This window comes from Panulirus ornatus, chromosome 11, assembly GCF_036320965.1.
Source record: "Panulirus ornatus isolate Po-2019 chromosome 11, ASM3632096v1, whole genome shotgun sequence".
In the NCBI taxonomy this organism is placed as follows: domain Eukaryota; kingdom Metazoa; phylum Arthropoda; class Malacostraca; order Decapoda; family Palinuridae; genus Panulirus; species Panulirus ornatus.
The window spans coordinates 3,087,950-3,102,082 of NC_092234.1; the positions used below are offsets into that span (position 1 = coordinate 3,087,950).

The following is a 14,133-nucleotide window of genomic DNA, read 5'->3' on the forward strand; positions in this document are numbered from 1 at the left end:
CGCTAACGCGGGAGACAGCGACAAAGCAAAATAAATAAATTTTTAATTTTCCAAAGAAGGAACAGAGAAGGGGGCCAGGGGGGAAAAATTCCCCAAAGGCCCAGTCCCTGTTCTTAACGCTACCCGCAAAATCGCGGGGAAATGGCGAATAGAAAGAAAAAAAAAAAAAAAATATATATATTATTTATAATATTTTAAATATAAATTAAAATAAAAAAACAACTTAATTTAGGAAGGATAAATATTCCCCAAAATTTTTTCCCTGGTGTGGTAAAAGGGGGGACTTAAAAAGGGAAGGGGGGGGGGGGCCCCCCCCCTTTCGTTTTTTTTTTTTTTTCCTAAAGAAGACAAAGCAAAATATATAAATAAATAATTTTTTTTTTTTTTTTTTGCATCATGTCTACCTCGTTGTTTTGTTTGTCTATGGATGAGGTGGTTAAGGGGGGGAAAGCAAGATTTTGGAAAGAGGGGCAAATAGCAAAACGTTTTGGATGAGAGAGCTTGGGGAAATGAGTCAGTTGTTTTCGCTGATATACAGCGCTGGGGCTGATTCATGTAGAAACTGCGAACTGGTGACTTTATTTGGAAAAATGTGTAAAAGAAGAAAGTTGAGATTAAATGCAATAAGAGCAAAGGGTTTTTAGGACAGTAGGGGTTAGGGTCAAGTCAATGTTGTGTGGTTGCAAGGCATGGGCTATGGATAGAGTTGTGTGCAGGAGGGTGGATGTGCTGGAAATGAGATGTTTGAGGACAATATGTGGTGTGAGGTGGTTTGATCGAGTAAGTAATGTAAGGGTAAGAGAGGTGTGGGAAATAAAAGAGCGTGGTTGAGAGAGCAGAAGAGGGTGTTTTGAAATGGTTTGGGCACATGGAGAGAATGAGTGAGGAAAGATTGACCAAGAGGATATATGTGTCGGAGGTGGAGGGAACGAGGAGAAGTGGGAGACCAAATTGGAGGTGGAAAGATGGAGTGAAAAAGATTTTGAGTGATCGGGGCCTGAACATGCAGGAGGGTGAAAGGTGAGCAAGGAATAGAGTGAATTGGATCGATGTGGTATACTGGGTCGACGTGCTGTAAATGGATTGAATCAGGGCATGTGAAGCGTCTGGGGTAAACCATGGAAAGGTCTGTGGGCCTGATGTGAAAGGGAGCTGTGGTTTCGGCATTATTGCATGACAGCTAGAGACTGATGTGAACGAATGGGCCTTTGTGTCTTTTCCTACGCTACTCGCACACAGAGTGGGGAGGGGATGGTATTCCATGTGTGGCGAGTGGCGATGGGAATGAATAAAGCAGACAGTGTGAATTGTGTGCATGGGTATATATGTATGTGTCTGTGTGTGTATATATATGTGTACATTGAGATGTATAGGTATGTATATTTGCGTGTGTGGACGTGTATGTATATACATGTGTATGGGGGTGGGTTGGGCCATTTCTTTCGTCTGTTTCCTTGCACTACCTCGCAAACGTGGGAGACAGCGACAAAGCAAAATACATAATAAATAAAAATATACACATGTACATGATTCATACTGTCTGCCTTTATTTATTCCCATTGGCATTTTTTTTTTAATTTTTCCAAAAGAAGGAACAGAGAAGGGGGCCAAGTGAGGATAATCCCTCAAAGGCCCAGTCCCTCTGTTCTTAACGCTACCTCGCTAATGCGGGAAATGGCGAATAGTATGAAAGAAAAAGAAAAAGATATATATATATATTTATATATATATATATATATATATATATATATATATATAGGAGAGAAAGAATACTTCCCACGTATTCCCTGCGTGTCGTAGAAGGCGACTAAAAGGGAAGGGAGCGGGGGGCTGGAAATCCTCCCCTCTCGTTTTTTTTTTTAATTTTCCTAAAGAAGGAACAGAGAAGGGGGCCAGGTGAGGATATTCCCTCAAAGGCCCAGTCCTCTGTTCTTAACGCTACCTCGCTATCGCGGGAAATGGCGAATAGTAAGAAAAAAAAAAAATATATATATATATATATATATATGCCAATGGGAATAAATAAAGGCAGACAGTATGAATTATGTACATGTGTATATATGTATATGTCCGTGTGTGTACATATATGTGTACATTGAGATGCATAGGTATGTATAATTGCGTGTGTGGAAATGTATGTATATACATGTGTATGTGGGTGGGTTGGGCCATTCTTTCGTCTGTTTCCTTGCGCTACCTCACTAACGCGGGAGACAGCGACAAAGCAAAATATATAAATAAATAATTTTTTTTTTTTTTTTTTTGCATCATGTCTACCTCGTTGTTTAGTTTGTCTATGGATGAGGTGGTTAAGGAGGTGAATGCAAGAGTTTTGGAAAGAGGGGCAAGTATGCAATCTGTTGTGGATGAGAGAGCTTGGGAAGTGAGTCAGTTGTTGTTCGCTGATGATACAGCGCTGGTGGCTGATTCATGTGAGAAACTGCAGAAGCTGGTGACTGAGTTTGGTAAAGTGTGTAAAAGAAGAAAGTTGAGATTAAATGCGAATAAGAGCAAGGTTCTTAGGTACAGTAGGGTTGAGGGTCAAGTCAATTGGAAGGTAAGTTTGAATGGAGAAAAACTGGAGGAAGTGAAGTGTTTTAGATATCTGGGAGTGTGAGGAAGTGAAGTGTTTTAGATATCTGGGAGTGGATTTGGCAGCGGATGGAACCATGGAAGCGGAAGTGAATCATAGGGTGGGGGAGGGGGCGAAAATTCTGGAAGCGTTGAAGAATGTGTGGGTCAAAAGCATTATCTTGGAAAGCAAAAATGGGTATGTTTGAAGGAATAGTGGTTCCCACAATGTTATATGGTTGCGAGGCGTGGGATATGGATAGAGTTGTGTGCAGGAGGGTGGATGTGCTGAAAATGAGATGTTTGAGGACAATATGTGGTGTGAGGTGGTTTGATCGAGTAAGTAATAATAGGGTAAGAGAGATGTGCGGTAATAAAAAGAGTGTGGTTGAGAGAGCAGAAGAGGGTGTTTTGAAATGGTTTGGTCACATGGAGAGAATGAGTGAGGAAAGATTGACCAAGAGGATATATGTGTCAGAGGTGGAAGGAACGAGGAGAAGTGGGAGACCAAATTGGAGGTGGAAAGATGGAGTGAAAAAGATTTTGAGTGATCGGGGCCTGAACATGCAGGAGGGTGAAAGGCGGGCAAGGAATAGAGTGAACTGGATCGATGTGGTATACCGGGGTCGATGTGCTGTCAATGGATTGAACAAGGGCATGTGAAGCGTCTGGGGTAAACCATGGAAAGTTGTGTGGGGCCTGGATATGGAAAGGGAGCTGTGGTTTTGGTGCCTTATTACATGACAGCTAGAGACTGAGTGTGAACGTATGTGGCCTTTGTTGTCTTTTTCTAGCGCTACCTCGCACACATGAGGGGGAGGGGGTTGTTATTTCATGTGTGGCAAGGTGGCAATGGGAATTGATAAAGGAAGACAGTATGAATTATGTACATGTGTCTATATGTATATGTCTGTGTGTGTATATATATGTATACGTTGAGATGTATAGGTATGTATATTTGAGTGTGTGGACGTGTATGTATATACATGTGTATGTGGGTGGGTTGGGCCATTCTTTCGTCTGTTTCCTTGTGCTACCTCGCTAACGCGGGAGACAGCGACAAAGCAAAATAAATAAATTTTTAATTTTCCAAAAGAAGGAACAGAGAAGGGGGCCAGGTGAGGATATTCCCTCTAAGGCCCAGTCCTCTGTTCTTAATGCTACCTCGCTAATGCGGGAAATGGCGAATAGTATGAAAGAAAAGAACATATAAATAAATAAAATTAAATACATGGAGAGAATGAGTGAGGAAAGATTGACCAAGAGGATATATGTGTCGGAGGTGGAGGGAACGAGGAGAAGTGGGAGACCAAATTGGACGTGGAAAGATGGAGTGAAAAGGATTTTGTGTGATCGGGGCCTGAACATGCAGGAGGGTGAAAGGAGGGCAAGGAATAGAGTGAATTGGATCGATGTGGTATACCGGGGTTGACGTGCTGTCAGTGGGTTGAATCAGGGCATGTGAAGCGTCTGGGGTAAACCATGGAAAGCTGTGTAGGTATGTATATTTGCGTGTGTGGACGTGTGTATGTACATGTGTATGGGGGGGGGTTGGGCCATTTCTTTCGTCTGTTTCCTTGCGCTACCTCGCAAACACGGGAGACAGCGGCAAAAAAAAAAAAAAAAAAAAATACATATACACAGAATACATACATATATACAAATCTACATATTCATGCTTGCTTTCATCCATTCCTGGCTCCATCCCACCCCATAGGAAACAGCATGGCCATCCCCTGCTTCAGCAAGGAAGCGTCAAGAAAACAGACAAAAAGGCCACATTTGTTCACACTCAGTCTCTAGCTGTCATGTGTAATGCACTGAAATCACTGATCCCTATCTACATCCAGGCCCAACAGACCTTTCAATGGTTTATCCTTGATTTTCACATGCCCCGGTTCAGCCCACTGACAGCACGCCAAACTAGGTATACCACATCATTCCAATTCACTCTATTCCTTACATGCCTCTCACACTCCTGTATTTTCTGGCCCCGATCACTCAAAATCTTTTTCACTCTATCTCTCCACCTCCAATTTGGTCTCCCACTTTTCCTTGTTCCTTCCATGTCTGATAGATATATCCTCTTTGTCAAACATTCTTCATACATTCCCTCCATACGTCCAAACCATTTCAACACACCCTCCTCTGTTCTCTCAATCACACTCTTTTTATTTCCACACATCTCTCTCATCCTTTCATTACTTACTCGATCAAACCACCTCACACCATATACTGTCCTCAAACATTTCATTTCCATCACATCAACCCTCCTCCACACAGCCTTATCTATAGCCTGTGCCTCTCATTCATATAATACTGTTGGGACTATCATTCTTTCAAAAATACCCATTTTTGCCCTCCCAGATAATGTTCTCTCTTACTATGCATTCTTCAGGGACCCTAAAACCTTCACCCCTCCCTCACCTACCCTAAGCCTCACTTTTGCATCCATGGTTCCATCTGCTGCATGTCCACTCCCAGGTATCTAAAACACTTCTCTTCCTCCAATTTTTTTTCCACTCAAACTCACGTCCCAGTTACCCTGTCCCTCAACCCCACTAAACCTAATAACCATGCTTTTATTCACATTTACTCTCAACAGCTCAAAAAAGTTAAAACACTAATAATACTGATACTAAAATTTCACATATTACATGAGATGTGTATTTACCTGTGCAAGAACAGCTGTTAATTCCTTCATATTAATATCCTTAGGCATAGGAATGTTGGCTCCAACTTTAGGCAATGCTGCTCGTAATACTTTGGTGCAGAACTCTCGTAAGTGTCTTTGAAGTACCTCCACGAGCCCCCCTAAACTCTCTCCAGGTCCTAAGCGCAGGAACTCAACTAATACATTCTGCAAGATCATACATGATTCTCATATAAAAAATTTCCAAAAATGAAATTTGAATCTAGACATAATGATTCTAGCTGCTATTCAAGCTATAAGGAGTAAAAAGCCAGAGGAAAATTTCTCAAGATATGACTATCTCAACAATACCTGAAATTCTTAGCATCATGGAAAAAATATAGTTATAACACATGTCCTTCCCATGTCATGAACAAATTTGATAAGATGTAAACAAAACATCACACCTTGTCTCCCTAGCCTACTATACATTCTCAAAGCTCAAACATTATCTTATCATGAAATATTCAAACATGAAACTAGGGACGGGCAGGTATTGCCAGCTCATCCGGTGAGATTTCTGAAATTTCCAAACAATACAAAAAAGATTCCTAATTAATGTAAATCCTAATTCAATCGTTACAATAACACAATCTCCAAATCATGACAATCTGAAATGGCAAAGGTAGTAATAAAGTCAACTTGCCAATTAGGTAGTTACTTGGTATATAATCCAGAACAGTTTCTGTACTACCTATACTGATGCTAAAGCCAGTGATAATCTCAGCAAGAAATTCTGCGTAAATTGTAGAAGGACTGCCTGAACTGACTAACAGTCCACTAGATATTGTACCCACTCAACAATTAACTCCTGAGCCAAATGGAAGATCAATCTCTACTGTTAGTCTTGACTGATCTACAGAACTCATGAGCCACCTCTGGACAATGTCTTGAAAACAATGAACACAAATCATGAATTAAGGTTAGCTGTGGCATGATTACCTGTCAATCAAAAATCTATCTAAAATTCAATGAAATTAATTAGGTCATTCTAACTGCAGTATACTACTATTGGTTCTTGTTGAACCAAACTATATGGATAAACGAAGGCTTTGCATAAGTTATTTACAGTAGGATGAGCTACAGAAAGTATCTAAGAAGAAACTCTGATGCATATGTTATTAAGCGGAAAATGAGTTTCCAGAATGAAAAAATTTGACTGCTGTATACTAACATGATTCTGTCATTTATCCCTTTAAGCTCTATACCCACAGATCAATGGACAGAATTCTCCACTCTACAATTTCCACTCTATTTCCAATGCTAAGTTCTGGGTAAGAGTTTGAGAGAAGAGGGCACTTATGAGGGCCTGTATACACAACACTCATCAGTTTAGTCATCCTGTAGACATCAGAGAGGGAGGTGATACATAGTTTGCGTATATGTTGCCAAAGTGCAATAAATTTCATTAATTTTGCTGATATATATAAATATGAATAAGAGCAAGGTTATTTGGTTCAGTAGGGTTGAGGGACAAGTTTATTGGGAGGTAAGTTTGAATGGAGAAAAACTGTAGGCAGTGAATTGTTTTAGATATCTGGGAGTGGATTTAGCAGCGGATGGAACCATGAAATGGCACTCCTCTCCCCCATACGTGTGTGAGGTAGCGCTAGGAAAAGACAACAAAGGCCACATTTGTTCACACTCAGTCTCTCTCTAGCTGTCATGTGAATGCACCGAAACCACAGCTCCCTTTCCACATCCAGGCCCCACACAACTTTCCACGGTTTACCCCAGACGCTTCACATGATATGGTTCAATCCACTGACAGTACGTAGACCCCAGTATCACACATCATTCCAATTCACTCTATTCTTTGCACGCCTTTCACCCTCCTGTATGTTCAGGCCTCGATCACTCAAAATCTTTTTCACTCCATCTTTCCACCTCCAATTTGGTCTCCCACTTCTCCTCGTTCCCTCCACCTCTGACACATATATCCTCTTTGCCAATCTTTCCTCACTCATTCTCTCCATGTGACCAAACCATTTCAATATACCCTCTTCTGCTCTCTCAACCACACACTTTTTATTTCCACACATCTCTCTTACCCTTTCATTACTTAATCAAACCACCTCACACCACATACTGTACTCAAACATCTCATTTCCAACACATCCACCCTCCTCTGCACAACCCAATCTATAGCCCACACCTCGCAACTATATAACTTTGTTGGAACCACTATCCCTTCAAACATACCCATTTTTGCTTTCTGAGATAACATTCTCACCTTCCACACATTCTTCAATGCTCCTAGAACCTTCGCCCCCTGAAAAGAAACAAGTTGGCTGAAGTGCAAGTTTAACTGGAGAGAACCTTGAGGAAGTGGGGTATTTGGATAACTCAGACTGGACATGGCAGCCAATGGAACTATGGAAGCCAAAGTGAGCTTAGGTCCTGGGCACACTGAGGAGTGTGTAGCCAGATAGGTCAACGTCTGTGAGTATTAAGATGGGTATATTTGATGGTATAAGAGTTCAGTCATTGTATGGATGCAAGCAATGGGTCCTAGATGAATAAGTATGGAAGTGGGTGAATGTGCTGGAAATTCAATGTCTGCACACAATATGTAGTGTGAGAAGGGGCGGTTGAATAAGAAATGATAGGGTAAGAGAAAAATGTGGTAGTATGTACAAGAGAGCTGAAGAGGGTGTGCTGAAATGGTCTGAAAATATGGAGAGGATGAGTGAGGAGGGAATGACTAAGGGGGTATAAATATCACAAGTGGATGGGACAAAGGTAAAGGAGGATACAAAGGACGAGGTGTAAGGATGGAGTGAAAGGGACTACACTGGAGGGTATGAGGCATGCATGGGAATATGGGATAGGGTGAACTGGAGACAAGTAGTATACAGGGGATGTGCAGTCAATGGGCTGAACCAGGGAAATGAAGCAGTCAAGGGTAACTGAAGTAAAATCTAAGGAGCTTGGTTGTGCACTGGGGACTCCAGTTTCAGTGTACTGTGCATGACAAATACCGAGCGGAAGTTTCCCAAAGAGGTCATCCTTTGTTTGTTTCTAGCACTAATGTACTATCACAAGAAGTGGCTACAAGTATGAAAAAATTTCTACAAACCAAAAATACAAGAGCTAAGGAAGAAGATGCATAAGAGAGTAATCACTTGGAAATGTGTGATGACTTCAAAGAGGGGCAAGAGCTAAAGGGACCAACCACTTTCAAATTTCTGATCTGGTGTGAAATAAAAGTAAACCTACCTTGTATATAGTGAAGAGTTCTCCACAGCAAGGTACAACATTGGATTCCTCAGCATCTATGTGCTCAAACTTGTAGCTTTTCATATCAGAGGCAAACTTCTCAATCTGATCATTAAGACGCCTGTTAATGGATGTAAAAGTTAATGCTTGTTACAACGTGATATAGTCCTTTAAAACTCCTACTGGGTTAATGCCTACTCTTAAATCACAAATACAGTTCTAGATTTAAAAGATAATTTTCAGGTCAAAATGACACATCAGCATTAATCTCCAAGCACAGTATTCAAGTTTCCTGGATAATTATCTTAGATAGGAGTAAAAGCTGACATAACCTTACCAAAAGATAAACAATATGAACACCTTACAGGTATCATGGTCCTATTATTAAATAACGGAGGGATTAAGAAAACTATTATGAAAAAATATCAACTTATCAATAAAAATAGTTTCATTCTGACAATATATATTCTCTTTTCCTACTTGCTCATCATTTTTTGCATGAGTGAGAAAGTGACAAGGACAAATAACTGAGCCTTAGAGGGGAAATTCCTCACTTGGCTCCTTGCTCTGTTTCTTTTTCTGGAAAGTAGTACAGGAAAGTATTTCTTTTTTCTTTCTTCATACCTGATTGCCATTTGCTTCATTAGCAAGGCAATGCCAGGGACAGACAAAGAAAGAAAACATCTGCACACATCCATTCTCTAGCTGACATATGTAAATGGACTGAAAAGGTAGCTCCCTATCCACAACTTGGGCCCTATCTGACATACCTTTCCATTACAGCACACTCGATTCAGCTCTCACAACCACACTCTTAATAATTCCACATCTTTCTCTTAACCTTTCTTTACCTAAATGACTCACTTCCGTCTCCAGAATTCAAGTCACTGCCATGTGCCCTCCAAGGTATCTAAGACACTTCACTTCCTCCAAGTTTTTTCCATTCAAACTCATACTCCAACTAACCTGTCCCTCAACTCAGCTAAACCTCATAACGTTGCTTTTATTCACATTTACTTTTAATTTCCTCCTTTCATGCACTCTTCCAAACTCAGTCCCTCTGCAGTTTCTCACTCGGATCTGCCACCAATGCTACATCATTGGCAAGAAAAAACCAACTCACTTCTTAGGCCATCTCATTCCCCATAGACTGGATACTTGCTCCTCTCTACAAGACTTGCATTTACCTTCTTCATCACCCAATCCATAAGCAAATCAAACAACTATGATTGCATCATACACCCCTACCACAGACCAAACTTCACTTGGAACCATTCATTCTGCTCTCTCCTTACTTACACTCTTAATAAGAACTTATCCCAACTTCAATAAGAACTTATCCCTACTTCTAGCAGCTTTCCTCCCACATCATATACTTTTAAGTCCTTCTGCAAGACATCTCTATCAACCATATCATATGCTCTCTCCAGATCCATAAATGCCACATACATATCTATCTGCTTCTCTAAGCATTTCTCACACATTTTTCAAAGCAAAAATCTGATCCGCACGTCTTCCACTACTTCTAAAACTACTTTGCTCCTCCCAAATATGAGGCTCAATCAACAATCTCCCATTTACCATGTCAGGCACATTCAAACTTATATTTCCGTAGTTTGAACCCTCACCTTCATCCCCCTTGCCTTTATACTGTGGCTCTCTATATGCATTCTGCCAATCCTTAGGCACCTCATCATGATCCATACATACACAGAAAATCCTTGCCAACCAATCAACAACACAGTCACCCCCTTTCTTAATATATTCATCTGCAATACTATCTACTCCAGCTACCTTGCACATTTCAGCATATGTAAGACTTTCAAAACCTCTTCTTTCTTCACTAAACCACTCTCCATGACCCTCTCACTTTACATACCACAATGACATAAACACCCTTCTTCTGCCACTCTATCATCAAACTCATTCATCAGTCATTATAAATACTCTCTCCATCTTCTCTTCACTTCATCACTATTACCACTTCACTTTTGACCCCTTTCATCAATGTTTCTAGTTTTCCCTTGCTTTTCACACATTTCAAACCTCCTATTAAAATATCTTACTCTCCCTAAAGTTTAGTGATACTCACTCCAGCAGTGAAAAGTTCTCATCATGGGGTGTAAGGCATGTGTACAAGTAGGAAGAGAGGGCAGTGAATGGTTCCAAGTGAAGGTTGGTCTGAAGCAGGGTTGTGTGATGCCACCATGTCTGTGCAATTTGTTTATGGATGGGGTGGTGAGGGAGATAAATGTGACAGCCATGGCAAGAGGGGTGATTATGCAGACCATGGGGGATGAGAGGGCTGGAACATGAGTCTGATGTTGTTTGCTGATGATACAGCTCTGGTGGCAGATTCATGTGAAAAACTGCTGAAGTTGATGGCTGAGTTTGGAAGAGCTTGTGAAAGAAGGGAATTGTGAGTACTGGTAAATAAAAGCAAGGGTATTAGGTTTAGCAGGGTTGAGGGACAGGTTAGTTGGGTGTGTGTTTGAATGAAGAATTGGAAGAAGTGAAGTAAACTAAATACTTGGGAGTGGACTTGGCATTGAATGGAACCATGTAAGTGGAAGTCACAGAAAGGGTTAGGAGGTGAAGGTTCTGGAAGCACTGAAGAATTCATGGCAAGAGAGATCATTATCTGGGAGGGCAGAATTGAGACTGTCTGAAGGAACAGTTGTCCCTACAACATTATATAAATGCAAGGCAAGGACTATACATAAGGCTGTAGAGAAGAGGGTAAATGTTTCAAAATAAAAAGTTTGAGGACAATATCTGGTGTGAGGTGGTTTGATCAAGAAAGTAATGAAAGGATAAGAGAGAAGTTTGGTAATAGAAAGAATGTGGTTGAGAGACCTAAAAAGGGTGCGCTAAAATGGGTCGGACTTATGGAGAGAATGAGTGAGGAAAGGTTGACAAAAAGGATATATGTATCAGAAGAGGAGGGAACAATGAAAATGGGGAGACCAAATTGGAGATGGAAGGATGGAGTGAAAAAGAATTTGAGTGATCGGGGCCTGAGCATGCAGGGTGGTGAAAGGCATGCACGGGATAGAATAAACTGGGACAATGAGGTTGATATGCTGTCAATATACTGAACCAGGGCATATGAAGCTTCCACGGAAATCCATGGAAAGTTCTGTGTGGGGCCTGGTTGTGAATAGAGAGCTGTGGTTTTGGTGGCAGCTGGAACAGGAAGGTCAGCAGATATGGCCTTTCTTTGCCTGTTCCAGGTGCTACCTCTTTAACACAGGAAACGGCAATCAAGTATAAAGATATATGTGGATAGGGAGCTGTGGTTTCGGTGCATTACACATGACGGCTAGAGACTCAGTGTGAACAAATGTTGGCCTTTTTTTTTAATCTGTTTTCCAGGTGCTATCTCGCTGAAGCAGGGGGTAGCGATGCTGTTTCCTGTGGGGTGGGGTAGCGAAAGAAATGGATGAAGGCAAGCAAGTATGAATAAGTATATATATATATATATGTGTACAAGTCTGTGTAGGTGTATGTATATGTATGTATACATTGAAATGTAAATGCATGTATATATGCGAGCATGGGCGTTTATGTATATATATGTGTATGTAGGTGGTTGGGCTATTCTTCGTCTGTTTCCTTGGTTGGGCCATTCTTCATCTGTTTCCTTGCGCTACCTCTAATGCGGGTAACAGCAGTTTAGTATAATAAAAAGAATACAAATGTGTATAATTTTTTCTCATACATAATCACCATTTCACGCATCAGTGAGGTAGCACTGAGAACAGAGGAGTAAGCTTAAGAGGGAAAATCTTCACTTGGCCTGCCCCTATCTGTTCTTTCTTTTGGAAAAGCAAAAACTGGAGGGGAGAATTTCCAGCCTCCCACTCCCTCCCCTTTTAGTCACTTTTTACGACACGCAGGGAATACGTGGGAAGTATTCTTTCTCCCCTATGGTTGTTTAATTTATTCATGGATGGGTTGGTTACGCAGGTAAATGTAAGAGTTTTGTACAAAGGGGCAAGTATGCAGTCTGTTGGGGATGAAAGGGATTGGGAAGTCAGTCAGTTGTTCACCGATGATACAGCTCTAGTGGCTCAACTGTGTGAGAAATTGCAGAAGCTGGTGACTGAGTTTGGAAAAATGTGTGAAAGGAGAAAGTTGAGATTAAATGTGAATAACAGCAAGGCTATTAGGTTCAGTAGGGTTGAGGGACAAGTTAATTAGGATGCAAGTTTGAAAGAAGAAACATTGGAGGACGTGGAGGGTTTTAAATATCTGGGAAAGGACTTAGCAGCGGAAGGAACCACGATAGCAGAAGTGAGTCACAGGGTGGAGAAGGGGCAACGGTTCTGAAAGCAATGAAGAATGTGAGGAAGGAGAGAACATTATCTCGGAACAAAAATGGGTATATTTGAAGGAATGGTAGTTCTAACAATGTTATATGGCTGTGAGGCATGGGCTATAGATAGGGTTGTACGGAGGATGGTAGATGTGCTGGAAATGAAATGTTTGAGGACAATATGTGGTGTGAGGTGGTTTGATCGAGTAAGTAATGAAAGGATAAGAGAGATGTGTGGAATCAAAAAGAGTGCAGCTGAGAGAACAGAAGAGGGTGTGTTGAAACTGTTTGGACATATGGAGAGAATGAGCGATGAAAGATTGACAAAGAGGATACATTTATTCATTATACTTAATCGCCATCTCCTGTGTTAGTGAGGTAGTGCAAGCAAACAGATGAGGAATGGCCCAGCCCACCCACATACACATGTATACCAAAACCACTCATTCTCATTAAAATATTTCATTTTTTTATATTACACTTAGTTAGTGTCCCCCGTGTTAGTGAGGTAGCACAAAGAAACAGACAAAAGAATGGCCAAATCCACCCACATACACATGTATATACATAGATGCCCACACATGCACATATACGTACCTATACCTTTCAACGTATACATATATATACATACACAGACATATACATATATACACATGTATACATCCACACTTGCTGCCTTCATCCATTCCCATCGCCACCCCACCACACATGATATGGCTACCCCTCCACACGCATGCACAAGACAGCACTAGGAAAAGACAACAAAGGCCACATTTGTTCACACTCAGTCTCTGGCTGTCATGTGTAATGCACCAAAACCACAACTCCCTTTCCATATCCAGGCCCTACAAAACTTTCCATGGTTTACTCTAGACGCTTCACATGCCCTGGTTCAATCCACTGACAGCACATCAACCCCAGTATACCATATCATTCCAATTCAATCTATTCCAAGCACACCTTGCACCCTCCCGTATGTTCAGGCCCTGATCACTCAAAATCTTTTTCACTCCATCCTTCCACCTCCAATTTGGTCTCCTACTTCTCCTCATTCCCTCCACCTCTGACACATATATCCTCTTGGTCAATCTTTCCTCACTCATTCTCTCCATGTGACCAAACCATTTTAACACACCCTTTTCTGATCTCACCACCACACTCTTTTTATTACCACACATCTCTCTTAACCTTTCATTACTTGCTCAATCAAATCACCTCACACCACATATTGTCCTCAAACATTTCATTTCCAACCCATCCACCCTCCTCCACACAACACTATCTATATCCCACACCTTGCAACCATATTACATTGTTGGAACCACTATTCCTT

General features: G+C 41.1%; 1 protein-coding gene across 2 annotated transcripts in view; it reads right to left on the reverse strand.

Moving 5' to 3' along the window:
- Positions 1–14,133, reverse strand: part of Vps53 (vacuolar protein sorting 53) — a 76,625-nt gene that overhangs the window by 34,173 nt on the left and 28,319 nt on the right. For both annotated transcript variants that reach the window (XR_011713302.1, XM_071666371.1), the window contains exons 11-12: positions 8,483–8,603; positions 5,246–5,431 (exon numbers count right to left, since the gene is read on the reverse strand). Coding sequence is in view for 1 of the 2 variants with exons in the window: in XM_071666371.1 (XP_071522472.1) it covers positions 5,246–5,431; positions 8,483–8,603 (307 nt within the window). In the remaining variant the exon portion in view is untranslated. The remainder of the gene's footprint in view (positions 1–5,245; positions 5,432–8,482; positions 8,604–14,133) is intronic.